Source organism: Ictidomys tridecemlineatus, chromosome 5, assembly GCF_052094955.1.
Source record: "Ictidomys tridecemlineatus isolate mIctTri1 chromosome 5, mIctTri1.hap1, whole genome shotgun sequence".
NCBI lineage: Eukaryota > Metazoa > Chordata > Mammalia > Rodentia > Sciuridae > Ictidomys > Ictidomys tridecemlineatus.
In genome coordinates this window covers 15,393,774-15,415,284 of record NC_135481.1, presented here as the reverse complement: position 1 = coordinate 15,415,284, position 21,511 = coordinate 15,393,774, and the positions used below count along the sequence as shown (strand labels likewise).

At 37.6% G+C, this 21,511-nt stretch overlaps 1 protein-coding gene across 1 annotated transcript; it reads left to right on the top strand.

The window, feature by feature from the left end:
• The first annotated feature begins 620 nt into the window (after nt 1-620).
• Fem1b (fem-1 homolog B) lies at nt 621-20,675 on the top strand. The gene is made up of 2 exons (XM_005316732.5): nt 621-1,530; nt 14,414-20,675. Exons 1-2 carry the CDS (start codon nt 1,283-1,285, stop codon nt 16,047-16,049), a joined length of 1,884 nt encoding a protein of 627 aa, XP_005316789.1. The 5' UTR covers nt 621-1,282; the 3' UTR covers nt 16,050-20,675.
• The last annotated feature ends 836 nt before the right edge of the window (nt 20,676-21,511 follow it).

The window sequence follows — 21,511 nt, the reverse complement described above, 5'->3', positions numbered from 1 at the left end:
TTTCAACTCCTAACAACAATCTTGTGAAGACTGTGAGAAAGCAGAGTTTCTGAAGGCTCAGAATTAGAGACCTGCTCTATCTGATCATTGAACTCGCCTTTCGTCTTAGAATACCTGCCCCTCTTCATCAGGGAGCAGTTTCCCTTCTCTCCCCATCTTCCTCACCCACTTAATCTGCCTCTCCTTGGAGGGCATGCTGGACTTCCTGTCCCTTCTCAGAGTCTGGGTGCAGTTGCGGTTCTCAGGCCCTTCTACATGTTGGGGGCTCAGATAAGCTGCCCTTTTCCTAAAATGGATCCTCTGGGAGCTTGCTACTTCCTCCCCAGACTCCTGGATCAGGGACAGAGAGGGGTCCAGCAATGTCTATAATAAAATGGGGGTAGACTCCCTAACCCACTGGTTCAGCGCCTTCACTCCGACCCCCTCCCTAGCCAGGAAGTCCCAGTCTCGTGAGGGGGCGAGGAGGAAACCCCACGCGTCAAGGGCAATGAGGACACACAGGCCGGAATCCGGGATGCGCCAACTCCGCGTAGCAGAACCTTTCTTCATCAAGGCCCCGTTTGCCGGCCGGTCGGCTTTGGAAGAGACACCCCACTTAACCGTTCCTCCCTCCCCCCTCCCGGCCCTGTCTGCGGAGGCTCGCCTGCCTCCCGCCCCAAGTTCCGGCGCTGATCCTGCGGGAGCGTTCCGCGTCGCTCCGGGGCCACCCACGCGTGGGTCAGCAAAGCCCTGCACCGTGCCCAGCACTTCTGAGCTCCGGTGGGCGAGCGCTTGCGGGTTTCTTCCAGCCAGGGACGGCAGAGAGCAGAGGCGGAGGCAGTTTTCGGCCTTAGGCCGGGTGGGCCGGGCCGGGCCGGGTGAGGCGCGCCCATCGTTCGCCATCCAGGGCGCGCGCGGCCCTCTCGGGGCTCCGCTGGCGACCCGTAGCTCGGGCACGCGCCTGTCGCATCCCGCAGGAAGGAGGGGTCCGGCCTGAGGCCCGGGGCGGCGGCCGCCATGGAGATCTCCTCGGCCCAGGGCCGGCGCCTGGGGCCTTGGGGGCGGCCCTGATCGCCCTCCTCCCTCCCGGGGCCGGGTCGCAGACGTGCCCCTGCGGCACTCGGCCACCCCTGCGTCTCCGCCCTCCCCGGGCCGCGCTGCTGCCTGGGCGCGGCGGCGGCGACGGCGCCCTGTTGAATGGGCTGTGAGGGCCCAGGTCTGAAGTGCTGGCGAACGCGGCCTCCGGGGGCGCAAGGCAGCAGCAGCGGTGGCGACCAAACGGGTGTTGGAGTTGGCGGCGGCCATGGAGGGCCTGGCTGGCTATGTATACAAGGCCGCCAGCGAGGGCAAGGTGTTGACTCTGGCCGCCTTGCTTCTCAACCGGTCTGAAAGCGATATCCGCTATCTGCTCGGCTATGTCAGCCAGCAGGGAGGGCAGCGATCCACGCCCCTCATCATCGCAGCCCGCAATGGGCACGCCAAGGTGGTGCGCTTGCTGTTAGAACATTACCGTGTGCAGACCCAGCAGACTGGCACCGTCCGCTTCGACGGGTAGGTATACCAAACTACAGCCTCCCCTCCGATGCCCGCGGACTCAGTTCATGGACCCTGCCCTCCCTCACCCTCCTTCATGTGGGTACTCACTTCTCCTTTCTTGTACCTCCTCCAGTCCTACTAAGTGCCCAATTCATCTCCTAGAGTTAACACTGCATCCCATATTTTGCTGCCTATCTTCATCTATCTCTACCCTATTCCCTCTGTAGATGGAGAGCCACACCCTCAGTCTTGATCTAATGGTCTTCTCTACTAGGTAGTCCGTGAACAAGCGGTGTGGAGGGGTAGCTGCGATTCCAGGTTTTACCTTTATCAGTACTGGCGTTGTAATGGAGATCAGAAATTAACGAGGTCAGCAATTAAAATTGAAGACCTCTGATGGATTATTTGGCCACCCCAGTTTCTCCCCTTCATGTGAGTGGGCCGATAAAGCCCCCAGCAGATTGCTGAGGCTTTTATGTCAAAATGAGTCTCTAGAACCAGAAGCAGCTGCGGTCTCTTGAGGGATTGTCACGCAGCCAGACATCTCAAGACATGATTCCGAGTCTTCCACATTGCTGGGATTGATATGTTGGCTAAAAAGTGGCACTGGACCTGATGTAGAAGATGGTGCCATTGTTAAAGTACACGTGATGATGTGGGGAAGCTTGATTAGTTACTGTTGAAATTTGAGGTGGGGAGTTCAGAAATTTATATTGTCACTGTTAAAAATTTGTTCTTTGAGTTTAATTGAACATACTTTGGGATATGATAATAACAGAATTGTCAGGTTTTATGTTATCCTCTTTTCTGTGCTGGAGGATTTAAACATTTTTTTTACAGATTACAACTGCATAAAGGTTTTGCATCATTGATTGCATTGGTTTTTATTGACTCATACCAGTGAGTAGGCTTTTTTAGCATTTTCTTCTTTTGAAGTAGATGACGTCTAAGCATGAAAAATGATGTGTGCTTTAGTTTTGGTGACCAAAAATTACCTGCTTAAAACCCCATTGAAAAAACATTGCTTTTTCAAGATGACCAGGATATGTTAATTTTGGTTGACTTTTTTTAAAAAAAAATTTTAAATTGTAGATGGACACAATACTTTCATTTTATTTATTTATCTTTATGTGGTGCTGAGGATCCAACCCAGTGCCTCACATGTGCCAGGCAAGCCTACCATCACTGAACTATAACCCCAGCCCTCGGTTGATTCTGTTTTAGGTTTAATTAATAAAAGCTTTTTATTCTGTTTTAGATGAGAGGAAATGTTTTAGAGTGTTAACATCTTAAACCATGATAGCCCATGGGTGGTGGCTTATCTCTGGGACCATTACGAAGATGGTGTTGACTAAAGATGGCAGCCTGTTTCATGCGTGCTTCCCCTTACCCTTACTAGCTTCTCTGTTTTTTTTTTTTTTTTTTTTTTTTTTTTTTTTTTTTAACTTCCTGCGTTCTCATAGCTTTACCTACCCCTAGAGCAGGAGTAAAGCAGAATGACCCATGAACATCATTCCAGCTATATAAGCACATGTATCCATTAAGATATGATCCTCTGCAATAATAGCTACAGGGAACACTACTGCTAATGAGCTTGCTAATGTGGATAAGAGAGAACAGTCAGGAGAGAAAATAGTTTTCTAAAGAAGTTAGAAAGGCTTTGCTTATTGGTATCTTCTTGGATCATCAAAGCTATTTTGAGGAGGCAATTAAAATAACCTGAAATGACTAGAAATATAGCAATGAGTGTGTTTAGTGGCTTACCTTGTCCAGTATTCTGCACTGGCTAATGAAATTAAGGGGTGTAGCAAGCAAACATATTGAACACCTACTGTGTTCAATATATGTTGAAGACTCTGTAGTAGCTAGGTATTGGTATATAGAGACAAATGACATAATGTTCCCACTGTGGAGGATGACAGTGTGTATAGGGGGAGAAATAGATATATGAATGAGTAATTGCAGATGCTTTGCCATTTAGGCTTAGAAATCTTTGGATTACTGAGGGAAAACAGGGAGAGTGCTCAGCTTTGTAGTGGGGGTGGGGATCATGGAAGGCTTCACTGAAGAGGTGATTATGAGCTGGGCTTTAAAGAGAGTAGCCATGTAGAAGAGGGACAGCTGCTTGGTGCACTGGCAATGACAAATGTTTCATTGCTATTGCAAGAAAAAATTTAAGATGGGGCAATTACAAAGGAGATTGTGAGAGACTGGAAAGAGGTGGGGACCAGATTTTAATGATACTTGTGTAAAATATAAAGAATAAAACTGGCAAAACTGCAGTTTCAAACATTTCCACCATTTGCCATTTTCTCGGAGCTTTATTGAATCTAAACTATAATCTAGCTTATAGATTATTACAACTGTGAATTTATTAGCTGCTGTGTTGAAGTAGTCTAGTATTTATTTTATTTACTAAATGCCCTGGTAGGCCTAACCCTGAATCACTTTCTGTTGTGTATAAAGAGGAAATTTTAAGGTTTCTACTTTTGAGGAACTTACCAATTAATTGATAAAAGAGAAGAATCGAAGTTTATGGCCACCATTCTGGCCCTCATGCCAGTTCGTGGGATTATTTTGGAGTTTATCCCAAAATGATTTTTGCATTTCAGAACCAGAAAAGATTATTTATAAATGTGATAATTTGTCTTTGCACTTACTCAGATACTGTGAAAATGTTAGCCTGAGTGGTGTTAACAATATGAAGCTCACTCAATCCTTTGGGTCTGGCTTTTGTTTTGTGTTTTGAGGTGTTGCTGATGGAACTCAGGGCCTTGTGCAAGCCAGGCAAGGGCTTTACTTCTGAGCTGTAGCCTCTGCCCTAGTGCTGGCTTCTTGAAAGTACTTTGCCAATTCCTCTACTTTATCTTCTCTTGGCAGTTGAGACCCATAGCCAATGGACACTAACAAACATATTCTCTTTATGTGTGAAATAGATAACTTTCTAATTTTTAGTTATTTGCATACCATCTGCACAAGTTTTGGCCAAATTATTCACCATCTCTCCTGCTCTTCACTTAATATATTTTTTTAAATGATTTTTGTTATTCACTTGGTATTTGTCTTTAGAATGACTCATTTCTTAGCTTCAGCCCGTGCAATAGTACCTTTTATTTTATTTTAGTTGGACATAGAACCTTTATTTTTTATGTGGTGCTGAGGATCAAACACAGGGCCTTGCATGTGCTAGATGAGTGCTCTACCCCTGAGCCACAACCCCAGTCTCTGCAACAGTATCTTTAGTTATGAGTTTGTTTGCTGTGTTTTGTATGTATGTATGTGAAAGGGAGGGACAAAAATAAATAACTATTGTATAAAAGTATATATATATAATTTAAGTATGTATTCTGCCTAAAACTTTTTTAAAATAATACCTTATTTTGTAATACCTTAGGAAACCAAACTGGATTCAATTGAGACTTAAGGGGGAAGGGAACACCACCTGTATTAAGCCCCATATTGATAATTTCAGTTCTTGTTTGCTTTTTCTTAGGAGCAATATTTGATATTATTTTACTTATGACTTAACACATGAGTACCAAAGTTGACATAAGTGAGTGGACAAGAAGAAAAGTCATGAGTGAGAATGAAAGAAGAATCTGTAGTTGGAGAATGGGAAGCTGCTAAGAATGTTGTAGGTGTGGAACAGAATAAAGGAATAGTGTCATGTGACCATGGAATATTGTGCTGGACTGAGGTCTGACTGCTCTCTGCCAGTATTTGTGGGGACCACCTGTCCTTGAGGAGGTTTGCTGACATGGATGGGGAGAACAGGACCTGTGAGAATGCTGAAGCTTTTTATTGAGTGCCCTTACATTTAAAGTCAGTGTTAGTACTAATACTATTCATAAATGTCCAGGTGTAGGATAGGCTTGTTCCACACCATCATCTGACTGCATTTAGAAAATCCTTGCCAATATATGTTTGAAGGAACTACGCTTGATATAATAAGGACTTTAGCTAAAATAAAGTGCTGACCATATACATTTAATGCATTTTTATTTGCATTTCAAATGTTTGAAAGAGGCATTTGTAGTTCACATTGAATCTGGAGATCGGTGTGCTTAGCCTTGTGATTAGAAATGTTATCTCTTAGGCTGGGATAGAGCACTTACCTAGCATGTGTGAGGCACTGGATATAAATAAATAAAATAAAAGGTCCATTGACAACTAAAAAATATTTAAAAAAAAAGAGTTATCTTTTACTGTGAAAACTTTCTGTGGTCTGATACATACTTTTTGTTTGAAAAGGTGAATATAAGATTATAGTTTTTTTATTATAAGATGAAGAAGCATAATAGAGAATTTGCACTATAGTTTTGGACTGCGTCTGGAAAGAATGTTTTCTGGGTTTCTCTCATAGTAACTTAGTGAATGTTGCTAAAAAGTTAATTGGAACTTTTTTGAGGTTTCTGTGACATTACTGTATAGAATTAAAAGGAAAAAAATGGAACTGATTAGACTATTCTAGCAAAACTGACCATAATAGTTTCTATTATGAAAACCAAGGGAAGTACATACTTGCAGTTTAGTATTTTACTTTATCATAGATTCTGGGAAGTTTGAGGTAAAAATATTCTAATCCCTTTTTCTTTTTCTCTTTAAAAGGGTAATACTTTAATTACTAGAGTTAAAGACAATGTGAGTGCCTTTTGTTTTTAGTATTTGTTTTTAGTTATAGGTGGATACAATATCTTTATTTTATATTTATGTGGTGCTGAGAATCAAACTCAGTGCCTCATGCATGCTAGGCAAGCACTTTACCTCTGAGCCACAACCCCAGCCCTTGAGTACTTATTTTAATGTAATATTTTTTTGAGTTTTAAGTAGTTTAGATTTGTATTATATAATGTGAGTAATTTTATATTTTAAAAACCAGAGCAAGGAAATATTGTAACTAACCATCTAAATATAACCATACATAACTATGTATTTGGTTTTTGGTAGATTATATTAATAATCAGTTTGGAAAATTTGCTTTTTAATTTGAAACAAATGTTTGAACAGTAACATATACTATGTTTCCTTCCATTGGGTGCATTTTATGATACTCAAAGTACTTTTGTATATTCAATCTCAAGTAAACCTGTCAGTTATATTTGTAAAATGGACATAATGATAATATCTACCTCATTGGGTCATTGTAACTGTAAAGATTAAATGAGATCTATTGCATTATTAAGTGGTTAATACAGTGCTTGGTATATTGAAAATCTTTGATATAAAACGTTTGTAGTCATTGAAACTATTTAAAGCCATTTGTGCCTCCTGTTTACACACACACACATACATATACACACACAAATTAAAGCATAACATCTAGCAAAGGTACATGAACCTTAAATGCATTTAATCACTTTCTTGATTAATGCTAATATTAATGTTAATATTTTAATCACCCTAACAATTTCCTTTATGCCCCTTCTCAATTTCTCCCTTTTCCCCTCCCAGAAGTAATGATTATTCTGACTTCTATTATTGTAGGTTAGTTTTGTTTGTACTTGAACTTCTGTAAATGAAATCATTCAGTATGCTCTTATGTGTTTAGCTTTTTGTGCTAATACACTATCTATGAGATGAATCCATGTAACAGTAGAATGTGACTTATTTTCTTTAATGCTACATGAAAATACTTCAATTTATCCATTTTCCACTTAATGGATATTTTGGTTGTTTTCAGTATTTCACTATTATGAATAAAGCGTTTACGAATATTTTTATATTTGTCTTTTGGTAGACATTTGCATTCATTTTTCTTTGGTATACATTAAGGAAGAAGTAAGAAGAAATGCTGGGCATAAAGTAGGTACATGTTTAACTAATGGATAGTGCCAGTTTTTCCAGATATTGAACCAAATTACACTTGTACCAGCAGTTTCTGCCAGTATCAAGAGTTTCAGTTGCTCCACATCCTGGTCTACACTTAGTATTGTCCTATCAGTCTTGTTAATTCTAGCATTCCTGGAGGGTGTGTATTGGACAGTACTAGTTTTAGTTTGCATTTCTCTGGTGAGGAATTATCTTGAGCATCTTTTCATAGTGATCATTTGGAAATCTTCTGTGAAGCCTACTTGTTCAGTCCTATTATCTCGTTTTTTTTTAAAAAATAGGTTTTTGCCTTTTTCTTATTGATTTGGCAAAGATATCTATTGCAGATATCTTCTCACAATGGGTGGATTGCTTATTCACTTTTTAAGTAAAGTCTTTTGATCAATGGAAATTCCTTTTTTTTGGGCTGGGATTGTGGCTCAGCGGTAGAGCGCTTGCCTAGCACGTGCAAGGCCCTGGGTTCTATCCTCAGCACCAAATAAAAATAAATAAATAAAAATAAAGGTATTGTGTCCAACTACAACTAAAAAACAAATATTTAAAAAAAAGAAATTCCTTTTTTTTTTTTTACTGAAGTGCACTTTGTCATTTATGATTAATAATAATTTTGTGAATTGTTTAAGAAATTAATGATCAATTCCCAAGGTCACTAAGTCTATTCTTTGTGTGAAGAGGGATGCGGTTGGGGCTACTAGAGATTGAATTTAGTGGTACTCTACCCTATATCTGCACTTTTTATTTTTTATTTTTTTAAAGAGAGAGAGAGAGAGAGAGAGAGAGAGAGAGAGAGAGAGAGAGAGAGAGAGAGAGAGAGAGAATTTTTAATATTTATTTTTTAGTTCTCGGCGGACACAACATCTTTGTTGGTATGTGGTGCTGAGGATCGAACCCGGGCCGCATGCATGCCAGGCGAGCGCACTACCGCTTGAGCCACATCCCCAGCCCTTTATTTTTTATTTTGAGACACATTCTTGCTAAGTTGCTGAGGTTAGGCACGAATTTACTATTCTCCTGCCTCAACCCCCAAGTAGCTGGAATTATAGGTGTGTGATGCTCTCCCTATCAAAGTGTCTATTCTTTTAAAAAAGCCCTTACTGTTTGCTTTTCACATTAAAGGTTTATATTTTTTTAATATTTTTAAAGTTTTTACAATTTGTTTTAATTAGTTATACATGACAGTAGTATATACTTTGATACATTATATGTAATGGATAATTTTTCATTCTTCTGGTTATTCATGATGTAGAATACCACCAGTTGTATAGTTACATATGTACATAAGGTAATAATGTCTGATTTATTCTATTATCTTTGCTACCCCATACCCCCTCCCTTCCCTTTACTCCCCTCTACCTAAAGTAATTTTATTCTTCCCTAGCACCCTTCCTTGCAACTCCATTGTGAATTAGCATTCACTAATCAGAAAACATTTGGCTTTTGTTTTTTGGGGATTGGCTTATTTTGCTTATCATCATATTCTCCAGCTCCTTCCATCCATCCATTTACCTGCAGATGCCATAATTTCATTCTTCTTTATAGCTGAGTAATAATCCATTGTGTGTGTATATCATTTTTTTAATCCATTCATCTGTTGAAGGGCACCTCGGTTGGTTCCATAGTTTAGCTATTGTGAATTGAGATGCATCACTGTAATGTGCAGATTTTAAGTCCTTTGGGTATAAACTGAGAAATGGAATAGCTGGGTCAAATGGTGGTTCTGTTTCATGTTTTCTGAGGAATCTCCAAACCACCTTCCCTAATGATTGCACAATTTGTATTCCCACCAGCAGCGTATGAGTGTACCTTTTCCCCCACATACTTGCCCACATTTATTGTTTGTATTCTTTATAATTGCCATTCTGATTGAGGTGAGATGAAATCGTAGAGTAGTTTGATTTGTATTTCTCTAATTGCTAAAGATGTTAACAATTTTTCATATATTTGTTGATCGATTGTTTCTTCTGTGAAGTGTCTGTTCAGTTCCTTAGTCCATTTATTGATTAGGTTATTTGTTTTTTTGGTGTTAAATTTTTTGAGTTCTTTAAATATCCTGGAGATTAATGCTCTGTCTCAGGTGCATGTGACAAAGATTTTTCTCCCATTCTATAGGCTCTCTCTTCATGTTATTGATTTGTTTGCTGAGAAGAAGCTTTTTAGTTTGAATCTGTCCAATTTATTGATTCTTGATTTTACTTCTTATGCTTTAGGAGTCTTGGTAAGGAAGTCAGTAAGTCAGGTCCTAAGCTGACATGATGAAGGTTTGGGCCTGCTTTTTCTTTTCTTAGGGGCAGGGTCTCTGATCTAGTGCCTAAGTCTTGGATCTACTTTGAGTTTTGTGCAGGGTAAGAAATAAGGGTTTAATTTCATTTTGTTACATGTGGATTTTCCAGTTTTCCCAGCACCATTTATTGAATAGATTGTCTTTTCTCCAGTGAATGTTTTTGGTGCCTTTGTCTAGTATGAGATAGCTGTATTTTTTTGTGTGTGTGTGTGTGTGTGGGTTTATCTCTGTGTCTTCTATTTTGTTTCATTGGTCTATATGTCTGTTTTGATGTCAATATGCTGTTTTTGATATGGTTCTGTAGAATAGAGTTTAAGGTCTGGTAGTGTGATGCTTTGTGCTTTACACTTCTTGCTGAGGATTGCTTTGGCTATTCTGGGTTTCTTGTTTTTTTTTCAAATGAATTTCAGAATTGCTTTTTCTAGTTCTATGAAGAATATCATTGGGATTTTAATAGGAATTGCATTAAATCTGTATAACACTTTTGGTAATATGGCCATTTTGACAATATTAATTTTTGCCTATCCAGGAGCATGGGGGGGGGGTCTTTCCATCTTTTAAGATCTTCTTTAATTTCTTTCTTTAGTGTTCTGTAGTTTTCATTGTAGAGGTCTTTTACCCCTTTTGTTACATTGATTCCCAAGTATTTTTTTTTTTTGAAGCTATTGTGAGTGGGTAGTTTTCCTAATTTCTCTAGGTAGATTAGTAACATATGTATAGGAACATGTTTGATTTATGGGTGTTGATTTTATATCCTGTACTTTGCTGTGTTAAATTTGTTTTTCCTGTCCAATTGAGAGTTTCAAGGATGATGTTGAATAGAAGTGGTGAAAGAGGGCATCCTTGTCTTGTTCTAGTTTTTAGAGGGAATGCTTTCAATTTTTCTCCATTTTAGAATGATGTTTGCTTTGGGTTTAGCATATATAGCTTTTATGATGTTGAGGTATGTTCCTACTGTCCCTGGTTTTTCTAGTGTTTTGAACATGAAGGGGTACTGTATTTTGACTAAAGGTTTATATTACTGTTATTTTATATATAGCGTGAGATAGAAGTCAAGGCTATTTTTTTTTTTTTTTTTGCCACAGAGGTTATTTAGTTGCACCAGCACTATTTAATAAAGAAGTCATACTTTCTATCTGAATTTCCCTGGAGCCTTTGTCATAAAACAAGTGATTCTTACATGTGTGAGTCCATTTCTAAAATTTTTTGTTCTATTGATATGTTTTTCTGCCTTTGTGCCAGTGACATGCTTTTCTTAATTACTGTAGTTAGTCCTCCAACCTTATTTTTCTTCATGATTGTCTTGTTGCATTTCCGTATACTTTTTAGAATTGGCCTGTTTATTTCTCTATACATGTGAATGTGCTCATGCATGCACACACACACACACACACACACAAAATCTGCTGAGATTTTTTTTTTTTTAAAGAGAGAGAATTTTTTAATATTTATTTTTCAGTTTTTCGGTGGACACGTCTTTATTTTTATGTGGTGCTGAGAATCGAACCCAGTGCCTCACGCATGCCAGGTGAGCGCGGCTTGAGCCGCATCCCCAGCCCATCTGCTAAGATTTTGATCTTATCAGATGTGTAGATTTTTTTGGTGGAAAATTCACATCTGAACACTATGGTGTCTTCAAAACCATGATCATGAATCATTTCTCCATTTATTTTGGGTTTTCTTCTGTTAGCCTCTGAAGTGTTTTATAGTTTTAAGTGTAGATGTTTTGCACGTTTTTCATTTGGTTTATGACTAGGTATTGATATTTTTGATGTTGCAAATGGCATTTTTTGTTGACGGTGAAAGCGTTTTATTGAACTTTGTATTTATAATTATAGTAAATGAGTTTTTATTGAACTGAACTCTTGGCCATAGGTACATTTGGCAACTATTAATAAAATACACCACTGGTATATCTTAATTTACTGATTATTTATTTCTTAAAAATCAGTTAATAATTAGATGGACTTTCTCTCTTTGTTTCAACAGAGATTGGGTTTAAACCCAGGGCTTTGCAAGTGCTAGGCAAGTGCAGACCAAATAACATTTTTTAAAACATATTTAAATTTTAGTTGTAGTTGGGCACAATACCTTTATTTCTCTTATTTATTTTTATGTGGTGCTGAAGATTGAACCAGGGTCTTGCGCATGCGAGGCAAACGCTCTACTGTCGAGCCACATCCCCAGCCCCCAAATAACATTTTTAAAAATAAAAATTTAAAAAGAAATTTCAGAATTCTTCTAATTTTTGAGTATTATCATATAGTAAAATGCACATATCTTAAGTGTCCAGTTTGCTGAATATTTTTCTGTAAATATTCATCCAGGTAGCTACCACCCAGATCAACATACAAGGACATTTTTACACCTTCAAGACTTTCTAGTTAGTGCTACTCTCCTCCTTATAGATGAACATTGCCAGCTGAGAAGACTTGTACTTATAGACATTTTGTGTAATAATTTTTTTTTTTTTGAGAGGAGGGTACTGGGGATTGAACTCAGGGGCAGACACTCGACCACTGAGACACATCCTTAGCCCTGTTTTAAATTTTATTTAGAGACAGTGTCTCACTGAGTTGCTTAAGGTCTTACCAGTGTTGAGGCTGGCTGTGAACTTGCAATCATCCTGATACAGCCTCCTAAGCCAATGGGATCATAGGTGTGCACCACCATGCCCACTCCATTTTGTGTAATGATTTGAAACTGGAAAAAATAATTGCTCGAATTATGAATTGGGTGTTTTGTTTCTAGCAAAAGTGATATTGGGTGATGTTTTTTGTGGTGGTGTTAACCGAGGTTAAACTATTTTATACATCTTAGTCAATTTTATGCTGCTATAACAAGAACCCAAGACGGGTAATTTATTAAGAATGGAAATTCATTTCTCCGGAAGCTGGAAAGTCGAAGATTGAGCTACTGGTAGGTTTGGTTGTGAGTGAGGGCTGAATTCTTCAGAGAGGAGGAATGGAATATTGTCTTTACAAGGTAGAAGGCAGAAGGCCAGCCGCCAACCAACCAACCACTGCATGAAGCCTCTTTTCTACTTGTCTTAATTCATTTGGGAAGGGAGGAGCCCTCAATCACCTACTTATCTCTTACAAGCTCTACCTCACATTGGCAACACCTGGATTTTTGAACTGACACATTCAAAGCATAGCACCAAGGGGAGCTTATTCTTTCTTCACTTCATGGCGAATAAATTTGACGTAAAACCTTAAAACATAAGATTGTGCAGTGAGAAGCTCATTAGTGAGATTTTTGTTATGTAGACTTAATTCCTTTGTGAATAATTCTTTGACTTTTTTTCTTAACACTTGCATGTGTATTTATTAGTTTTATAGCATAGTAGATCTGAATCGCTCTGGAAAATATTTACTTTTTAGGACTTATGGTCAGTAGTAGAATTAAAAATTGAGAAAATGAACTGGGTGTAATGGTAAACATCTGTAATTCCAGTGATTTGGGAGGTTCAGGCAGGAGAATCTTAAGTTCCAGGCCAGTCTCAAAATGAATGAAAAGGAACTGGGATGTAGCTCAGTGGTCAAGTGCTGTTAGGTTTAATCCCCCAAACAAACAATAACAACAAAACAAAACAAAAATTGGGGAAAAAATTTAAAGTGGAAAAGTGGGAAAGATTGTACTTCTGGCAAGAGTCTAATTTTATATGTTAGGTAGCAACCTTAGCACGTATGAGGTTCAGTAAGTAGGTTGTGAATACAGAGTCACAAAGTCCCACCATATAGGGTAACCTGTTTGGTTCTCTGGAAGTACTAGTTGTTTTTTGCTGTTAGTATTCTCCCTTTCAAATCCCCAATAATAGTTTTTTGAGGAACACAAGTAGAAACATAATATATTCATGTATACACACAGACATTTAAAATGTTTCAAATTGGGGCATACTATTCACAAAAAACCCCCATTAATTATAAGTACATAATAATTTCACAAAGTGAACATATTATCTGCTTTTCCTCCACACACTTGAAAGCAGTATCTAATACATTGTTATTGTAGGGAATAGGGTTTTACTAATGAAGGGAGACTGCTGTGTTTTTAAGAGCTACAATATCAGCTTGGTGGTAAAGATGTTACAAACCTTCATACAATTTTTTTTTTCTGAAATTTATTTGCTTTTTGCTAGTAGCAAGTGGGCAATTCTTCAGTTTATTTTAAAAATATGCTTTAGCTAGGCTGGGATTGTGGCTCAGTGGTAGAGCTCTCATTTAGCGTGGTCGAGGCCCTGGGTTCAATCCTCAGCACCACATAAAAATAAATAAACAAAATAAAGGCATTGTGTCCAACTACTTCTAAATAAATACTTTTAAAAAAATATGCTTTAGGTGGCTGGGGATGTAACTCAGTGGTAGAGTGCTTGCTTTGCATGCATTAGGACCTGGGTTCAGTTCTCAGCAACACACACACACACACACACACACACACACACACACACACGAGCTTTAGAAATAACAGTGATAGTAATACATTTATTGAAATTTCCTTTTTTTTTTTTTAAAATATGTTCAGTTGAAGTTGAACACCATACCTTTTTTCCATTCATTCATTTTTATGTGGTGCTAAGGATTGAACCCAGGTCCCTGCATATACTGGGCAAGCATTCTACTGCTGAATCACAACCCCAGCCCCAAATTGCCTGTTTTTATGTTCACCAGAAATAATATTTTATTACTGTTCTGGAGAGGGATGCCTTATCAGTGCAGATGAATACATCTTTTAAACTTACTTTAGGGCATCTGATTTCAATTACTTGTTTATTCTTTTTATATGCAGGTATGTCATTGATGGTGCCACTGCTCTTTGGTGTGCTGCAGGAGCAGGACATTTTGAAGTCGTTAAACTTCTAGTCAGCCATGGAGCCAACGTGAACCATACCACAGTAACCAACTCAACCCCGCTTCGGGCAGCATGCTTTGATGGCAGACTGGACATTGTGAAATATTTGGTTGAAAATAATGCCAACATCAGCATTGCCAACAAGTATGACAACACCTGCCTAATGATTGCAGCATATAAGGGACACACTGATGTGGTCAGATATCTGTTAGAGCAACGCGCTGACCCCAACGCTAAAGCACATTGTGGAGCCACAGCATTGCACTTTGCAGCTGAAGCCGGGCACATAGATATTGTGAAAGAGCTGATAAAATGGCGAGCTGCTATAGTTGTGAATGGCCATGGGATGACACCATTGAAAGTAGCTGCTGAAAGCTGTAAAGCTGATGTTGTTGAACTGTTGCTGTCTCATGCTGATTGTGACCGAAGAAGTCGGATCGAAGCTTTGGAACTCTTGGGTGCCTCCTTTGCCAATGACCGAGAGAACTATGACATCATGAAGACATACCACTATTTATATTTAGCTATGTTGGAGAGGTTTCAAGATGGTGATAACATTCTTGAAAAAGAGGTTCTGCCACCAATCCATGCTTATGGGAATAGAACTGAATGTAGAAACCCTCAGGAACTGGAATCCATTCGACAAGACAGAGATGCTCTTCACATGGAAGGCCTTATAGTTCGGGAACGGATTTTAGGTGCTGACAACATTGATGTTTCCCACCCCATCATTTACAGGGGGGCTGTTTATGCAGATAATATGGAATTTGAACAGTGTATCAAGCTTTGGCTTCATGCGCTCCACCTCAGACAGAAAGGAAACAGGAATACCCACAAAGATCTTCTTCGATTTGCCCAAGTTTTCTCACAGATGATACATTTGAATGAAACCGTGAAGGCCCCAGACATAGAATGTGTTTTGAGATGTAGTGTTTTGGAAATAGAACAAAGTATGAACAGAGTAAAAAATATCCCGGATGCTGATGTCCACAATGCTATGGACAATTACGAATGTAATCTCTATACCTTTCTGTATTTAGTGTGCATCTCCACCAAAACACATTGCAGTGAAGAAGATCAGCGCAAAATTAACAAGCAGATCTACAACCTGATTCACCTTGACCCCAGAACTCGTGAAGGTTTCACCCTGCTGCATCTAGCTGTCAACTCGAATACCCCAGTCGATGATTTCCACACCAATGATGTCTGCAGTTTTCCAAACGCACTTGTCACAAAGCTCCTGCTGGACTGTGGTGCTGAGGTGAATGCTGTGGACAATGAGGGAAACAGTGCCCTTCATATTATCGTTCAGTACAACAGGCCCATCAGTGATTTTTTGACCTTACACTCTATCATCATTAGCCTGGTTGAAGCTGGCGCTCACACTGACATGACAAATAAGCAGAATAAGACTCCACTAGACAAAAGTACAACTGGGGTATCTGAAATACTACTCAAAACTCAAATGAAGATGAGTCTCAAGTGCCTGGCTGCCCGAGCAGTTCGGGCTAATGACATTAACTATCAAGACCAGATCCCCAGAACTCTTGAAGAATTTGTTGGATTTCATTAAGTGACTGGATATGTAAAATCGTTTAATGTGGTGCTAAAGTAAAGGACTTTAATCACAGACAATAGAATTACGTGTTCATAAATTTTACTTTTCTTTCCACCACCTTTCCTTTCAACCCATCCTTCCTTAGTTCTGTCTTTGGTCTTCTAGCCTCATATAGTAATTGATTTCAAACACTTTAAGCAAAGCCACATTGTTTGGGTGTAACTATAATTAAGGTGTTTGGATATTGGTCACTTAATTATTTGTCTTTTTTTTTTTTAAGGAATGAATATAAAATATTCTGTTTGTGTAACAAATGAGGGACATTTATGATTTCAAGTTGATAATGTTTTAAACAGCTGCCTACAAAAAGTATTTCTGTTTAGCCTATGTCAGTGTGTTATCCATGCAGCGGTTTCGAGGATTTCATGGAGGAAAAACAACTACAAAGGAACATTAAAAGTAATGGGAGATCCAGGTGTTCTGCATATGCCAAACTGCTGTAGATAGTTTTCACTCTTCCATAATGTATGTGAAGTGATACAACACATTTTAACATCAGAAGGACTTAAAAAAAAGTATAGCTTCAGATTAATCTGAAAACAAAAGTGCTAATAATAGCTACAGATTTATAAAATTAAATCCATTGAAATTGTTGAATTATGCTGGGTAGTATATATTCAAAGTGATAATCTTAAACCAACTTTTCAGAGAATACTGATGGACTCTTTGCCTTTAGGCTTGAATTATTTGAATTCTTTGTTTTAATGTTATTTATCTAAATTGCAGCCGTCTGCATTTGATACAGTTCTCAGACATGTAAAAATTATGAATGCTGTTTTCTTATGAAACAAATTGTCACAATGTAGTTATACATTCTATTTTTGTCCCCTCTTTCTTTTCTCTTGTATCTTAAAATTTGGAAGCTACTTTTCCTGACATTTATTTGTGCTTCCCTGGTAAGGTGTTTATGACAAATGAAAAGAAACCAGGATATTTTTGATTTATCTCACTTTCTTAGTCTGTTTAAAGAAATAGAAAAGTCACTAATGTGGTGTAGGAAATTAAGTGTTTTTGATGCTGAAATCATTCTCAATACCACTTTAAAGATATTTCTGTCAGAGCTACAAAATTTTCCATAACAAAATGTCACTTATTCCAACAGGCTGTACAGAGGTCTTTTGTTTTTTATTTCATTTATCAGCAGCATTTTAACGATCAAACTAAAGAGTATTCTGTGATTATCTTTTATGCATCACAGAAATTAAGCAAAAGGTACATACCTATTTCTATTGATGCTAAAAATGATATGAGATTTAAATTAGCTGTATCTGTAATTTTCTCTCTAGTGCCAAATGAATGCCTTAGCTACTCATAGTGCATGGTACTGTAAATGAAGACCTACAGCTTTTTTTTTTTCCTTAATGAAAAGCATTATAATGATGTCACAACATCAGATATAAACTTAAAAAACTATGAGATTTAAGTTAACATTTTATGTGTGGATATTGTTTTGTAAATTATTAAAGAGATTGCGGTTGGATCAGTATGAAACAGTGGCCAAGCCAAAATCAGCACCTAGGGCCTTAAATAGAGATACCCCACAAAATGAAATACTTTGAATGGTGGGAGGGGAGACTTTAAAAGCTTTTCCCCCCCAAAGTTGTAAGATACTGTTGCTATATTTCTACTTGTGTGTCTTCTTGCTTCAGTTAGGAATCTTTTGATGGTAAATCTGTCATGGTAATAGATTTCTATTTTCCTAACCTGACATTTTGCAAGGAAGGTTTTTAGGATGGCTTAAAGGGAGGAATTGAAATAAGCCCTAATTTGGAAATTACTGTCCTTGATCCTCTGGTGTGAATCGAGGGAATACTGTACCTTGCTTTGGGCAATTCTCAGTGGCCTGAAAGAGAAAATGTACTTCCTCAAGGTGAGTGAATCATGCCTTTTACATTGCTCAGATCAGACCTTTTGTTTTTCAGTCTACAAGGCCTGCATATTGGACAGTCTGAGGAATGGCTGTGATACTTAGTATTTAGTTGGTTCCATTTTAAATGTACATGATTATTAATACCAAAACTTAAAATATCAAATAATATTGCATGTTTTAAAAACATTTCATCCCATTGGCTACCCAGGACCAGCACTATTTTAGACATTACTTATTTATAAAATGAGAATAATGATTATATGTACATATTCAGACAGAAATAAAAATTTAATGAGTTTTTAAGAAGGGAGACTGAATGCTGGATAATGTAAATCATGCTCATTGAAATGCTGACAAACTTGGAGAAAGAATTTGAAGATAGCGGAATAAACTATGAACTGTACTAGTGGTAACTAGACTTTTTTTAAAACTATAGTATAGTAGTACATTGTGCGTTATCTTGCTGAGGATCTAATTCTGTCTTGTAATACCAATTCAATATGAATTGTGAACCACCTGTATAAAACTTTTATTGAAACAAGTGATCTACATGCCTGTTTCTTACATTTGCTTTTGGTAGGATTATTTTAATATATGTTTAGCCAAATCCTTTGTGAACTTAATTTTTTTTTTTTTTAAAGAAAATGAATAGGTAAGAAAGGTAATAGTTCTGTATCAGCTCACTGAGAACTCTAGGCTGTCTTCATTTTGCAGCCACCTTTGTCATTTAATGTTTGTTATTGGTAGAATTATGCTTTGGATTGTAACTCTTGTTTGATAGCTTTACAGACTTTCTCAAAATTTCTCTGTCCTGCTTGTGAATTTTCATGTAAATCTGGGTGAACTAGAAGCCCAGGAGGATGCTTTTGTTTGCAAATCATGTGAAATTTTGGTGGGTCTTCTGCTTTTAACTGTGTTGGTGAAATTGAACTCTTGAATTTAAGTTAACTATTTAACTCAAGGAATGTGCAGCAGATCTATCCCCTCAGTTGATAAAGAAGGGGTCACATTTTTACGTAAGAACTGAATCTGACAATATGGCTTTTTCAGTTGACACCCTGGATTGCTCTGGGAGGCCACAGCCTAGCTACTTTAAGGTTCTTTGCTGTGGGAACTGTAAGCAAACAAATCAAAAAATGGGCCATCTGTAAGCTTTGGTCTTGTTTGTTTCTGAGAAGGGTTTTATTTCATTATTTTAATAGTTGGTTAATAATTGATAATTGTGAAGACTTAGTTATGATAACATTGTTTGAAATAAAAATATGATTTGGGGTCAGCAGCTCCCTAAATGCCAACTATATTTGACAAGTGTTTTTGAAAATTAAAATTTTAGGGAATGATACCCTGTTAATAGTTTTCACCATAGTTGAGGCAGCTACTCTCTGAATAAGACTACTTGGGATGATTCAAGCAGAATAATTTCCTTGTTCTGGAATGGGACATTGTGAGGAGTGAGTTGCTGGATCTGGGATTATGATTTGCTGGTTTAGAAGCAGCCAGTGGTTGAACTAGTGAGTAGTTGGATGAAAGTATAGAGTCCTTGTTGTTATGGTAGATTTCTAGAAAAACCTGAAATGTTTGTTTTCAGGCTAACCATATGTATCAATGTACAAATGAGTGTTTTGATTTTCTCACTGACCTGTAACATTAAGAGGTAGGTAAAGAAAACAAAACTCTGCCTTTTTGCTCTACGAAAAGATTTTAGTCCACAGGATTTTAAGCTGTGTTCATTCCTACTCTGAAAATGTGCAGCATTGTTCTGGGTATCATCTTTTGAAAATAGAAAGCTCTTTGATATGTGTATCACATTTCAGGGCTTTCTTAGACATTTCTGGCAGATTTGCCCAAATCTTCCTTCAGATGGGCTGATTTGTACAGTATCCCCTCCCCAGATATGGGTTCTGAAACAAATACCACACTGATAATGGTGATATATTAATTTTTAAAGCTGTAAAGTAAATGTGGTCTCTAGTCCTAGATTTGTGGTGTGTACCTGTGTGTCCATGTGCAGGGAAGGGACAGTGATTTGATGGTTATGGGGAGTGTGTCTTGATGTGTGTGCAGGGGTGAATATTGCTAAATTATTAACAGCTTTTCATTTAGGGGTGAGTCATGTGATGGATGGCCTAATCAAAACAACGAAGGAACGAAGATGCAAGCTTTGTCAAGTGATGAAGTGCACAGGTTTTGTATCTATTTTTTATCAGGTGTTGTAAAATTTGTGCATGGCTTTTTTGTTGTTGCTTAGTAGAGGAGAAAAGATGAGGGGGGAAAAACAACTCAGCTTTCCTATCCAGTCTTTTCAGAGGTGCATAGTTTGGAGTAAAAATTTGACTGGCTGAACCTATTGAAAAGACCCTGTCCTTCATAATATTCACCCCTTCCTGCAATCCTCCATCTAGAGGAACTACATTGTTGTACTCTAGTAATTCACTGTGATTTATAACAACCCAGTGATGTCATTCTATTGTGCACTTTTGTCAAAACACTTACGTGACTTTAATAAACATAGTAAACTTGCTGACTGCACCAGAAGTCTATTAGTAATTTATATATTGCATGACATTTTCTATTTGAGTTTTTGACATGTAGAATCATTTTTAATTTCATGGCAATTGGCAGTCCTAATAGCTCAGCTAATTTGAAACTAACAATCTTGCTGTGTAAAAGGAAAAATGGTATTTGTGTTCAGTAAATGTTTGAAAAAACTACCTTGAAGTTTGTGTCTTTATTGTTCAATGTGAGGTGATCTTTTCGTGCAGTTCATTAAAAAAAAGTTGTTGAAGGTATACATGTGTATGGAAAAAAATTCAGATATTAAAGTTTCCTTCTCAACTCTTCCCTGTTCCTGTTTGGACTCTACCGAGGCAATCATTTTTTGAGTAGCTTCCCAGAATTTCTCTGTGCATATATGTAATACTTGTTTACATTTGAAAATGCAGATGAACTTCTTTTTGGTTTCATGTATCTAGCATTTTTCTGTTTCTAAACTTAATTTTTTTTTTTGCAAAAACAAGTTCATTGCATTTAATTCTGTGGATGGACTTAACATTTATTTAACCAGATCTTTACTGATGGACTTTTTAGGTTTTCAGTTTTGGGTATTTTAAATAATGCTGTAGTGGACATCCTTGTATGTAATATTCATTCAACAAATTCATTTCTAGCCCTGGAACTTCTGGTTTAATGACTGAGTATTTAAAGTCTTGACAAGAGATTATCAAATTGCCTTCCATCTTCGTGTCCCTTTATTGACATAAGATATTAGCTTATCTATTTTTGCCAGGGAAACTTACCAAAAATAATATTTTGTGATTTTGATTTGTGTTCTTTTATTATTAATGAGGCTGGACACTTTTAAAATTACTGACCATTTACAATTCCTTTGCTTATATTTGGGTTGTGATCTTTTTCTTACTATTTTTTAGAAATTCTCTGGAGGTTTAAGGAAAATTTTTTGTCATTGAACAGTTTTTAGTTTTGTTTTTTAACATGATAGTTTTTGTATTAGAAATTTATATTTTTATGTAGTCAAATTTATCATTTG

Excerpts from the sequence above, each read along its gene's own strand:
- Fem1b (XM_005316732.5), top strand. The coding sequence starts at position 1,283 with ATGGAGGGCCTGGCTGGCTATGTATACAAGGCCGCCAGCGAGGGCAAG. Across the intron at positions 1,531-14,413 it reads GGCACCGTCCGCTTCGACGG|GTATGTCATTGATGGTGCCA; the intron begins GTAGGTATACCA and ends TTTTATATGCAG.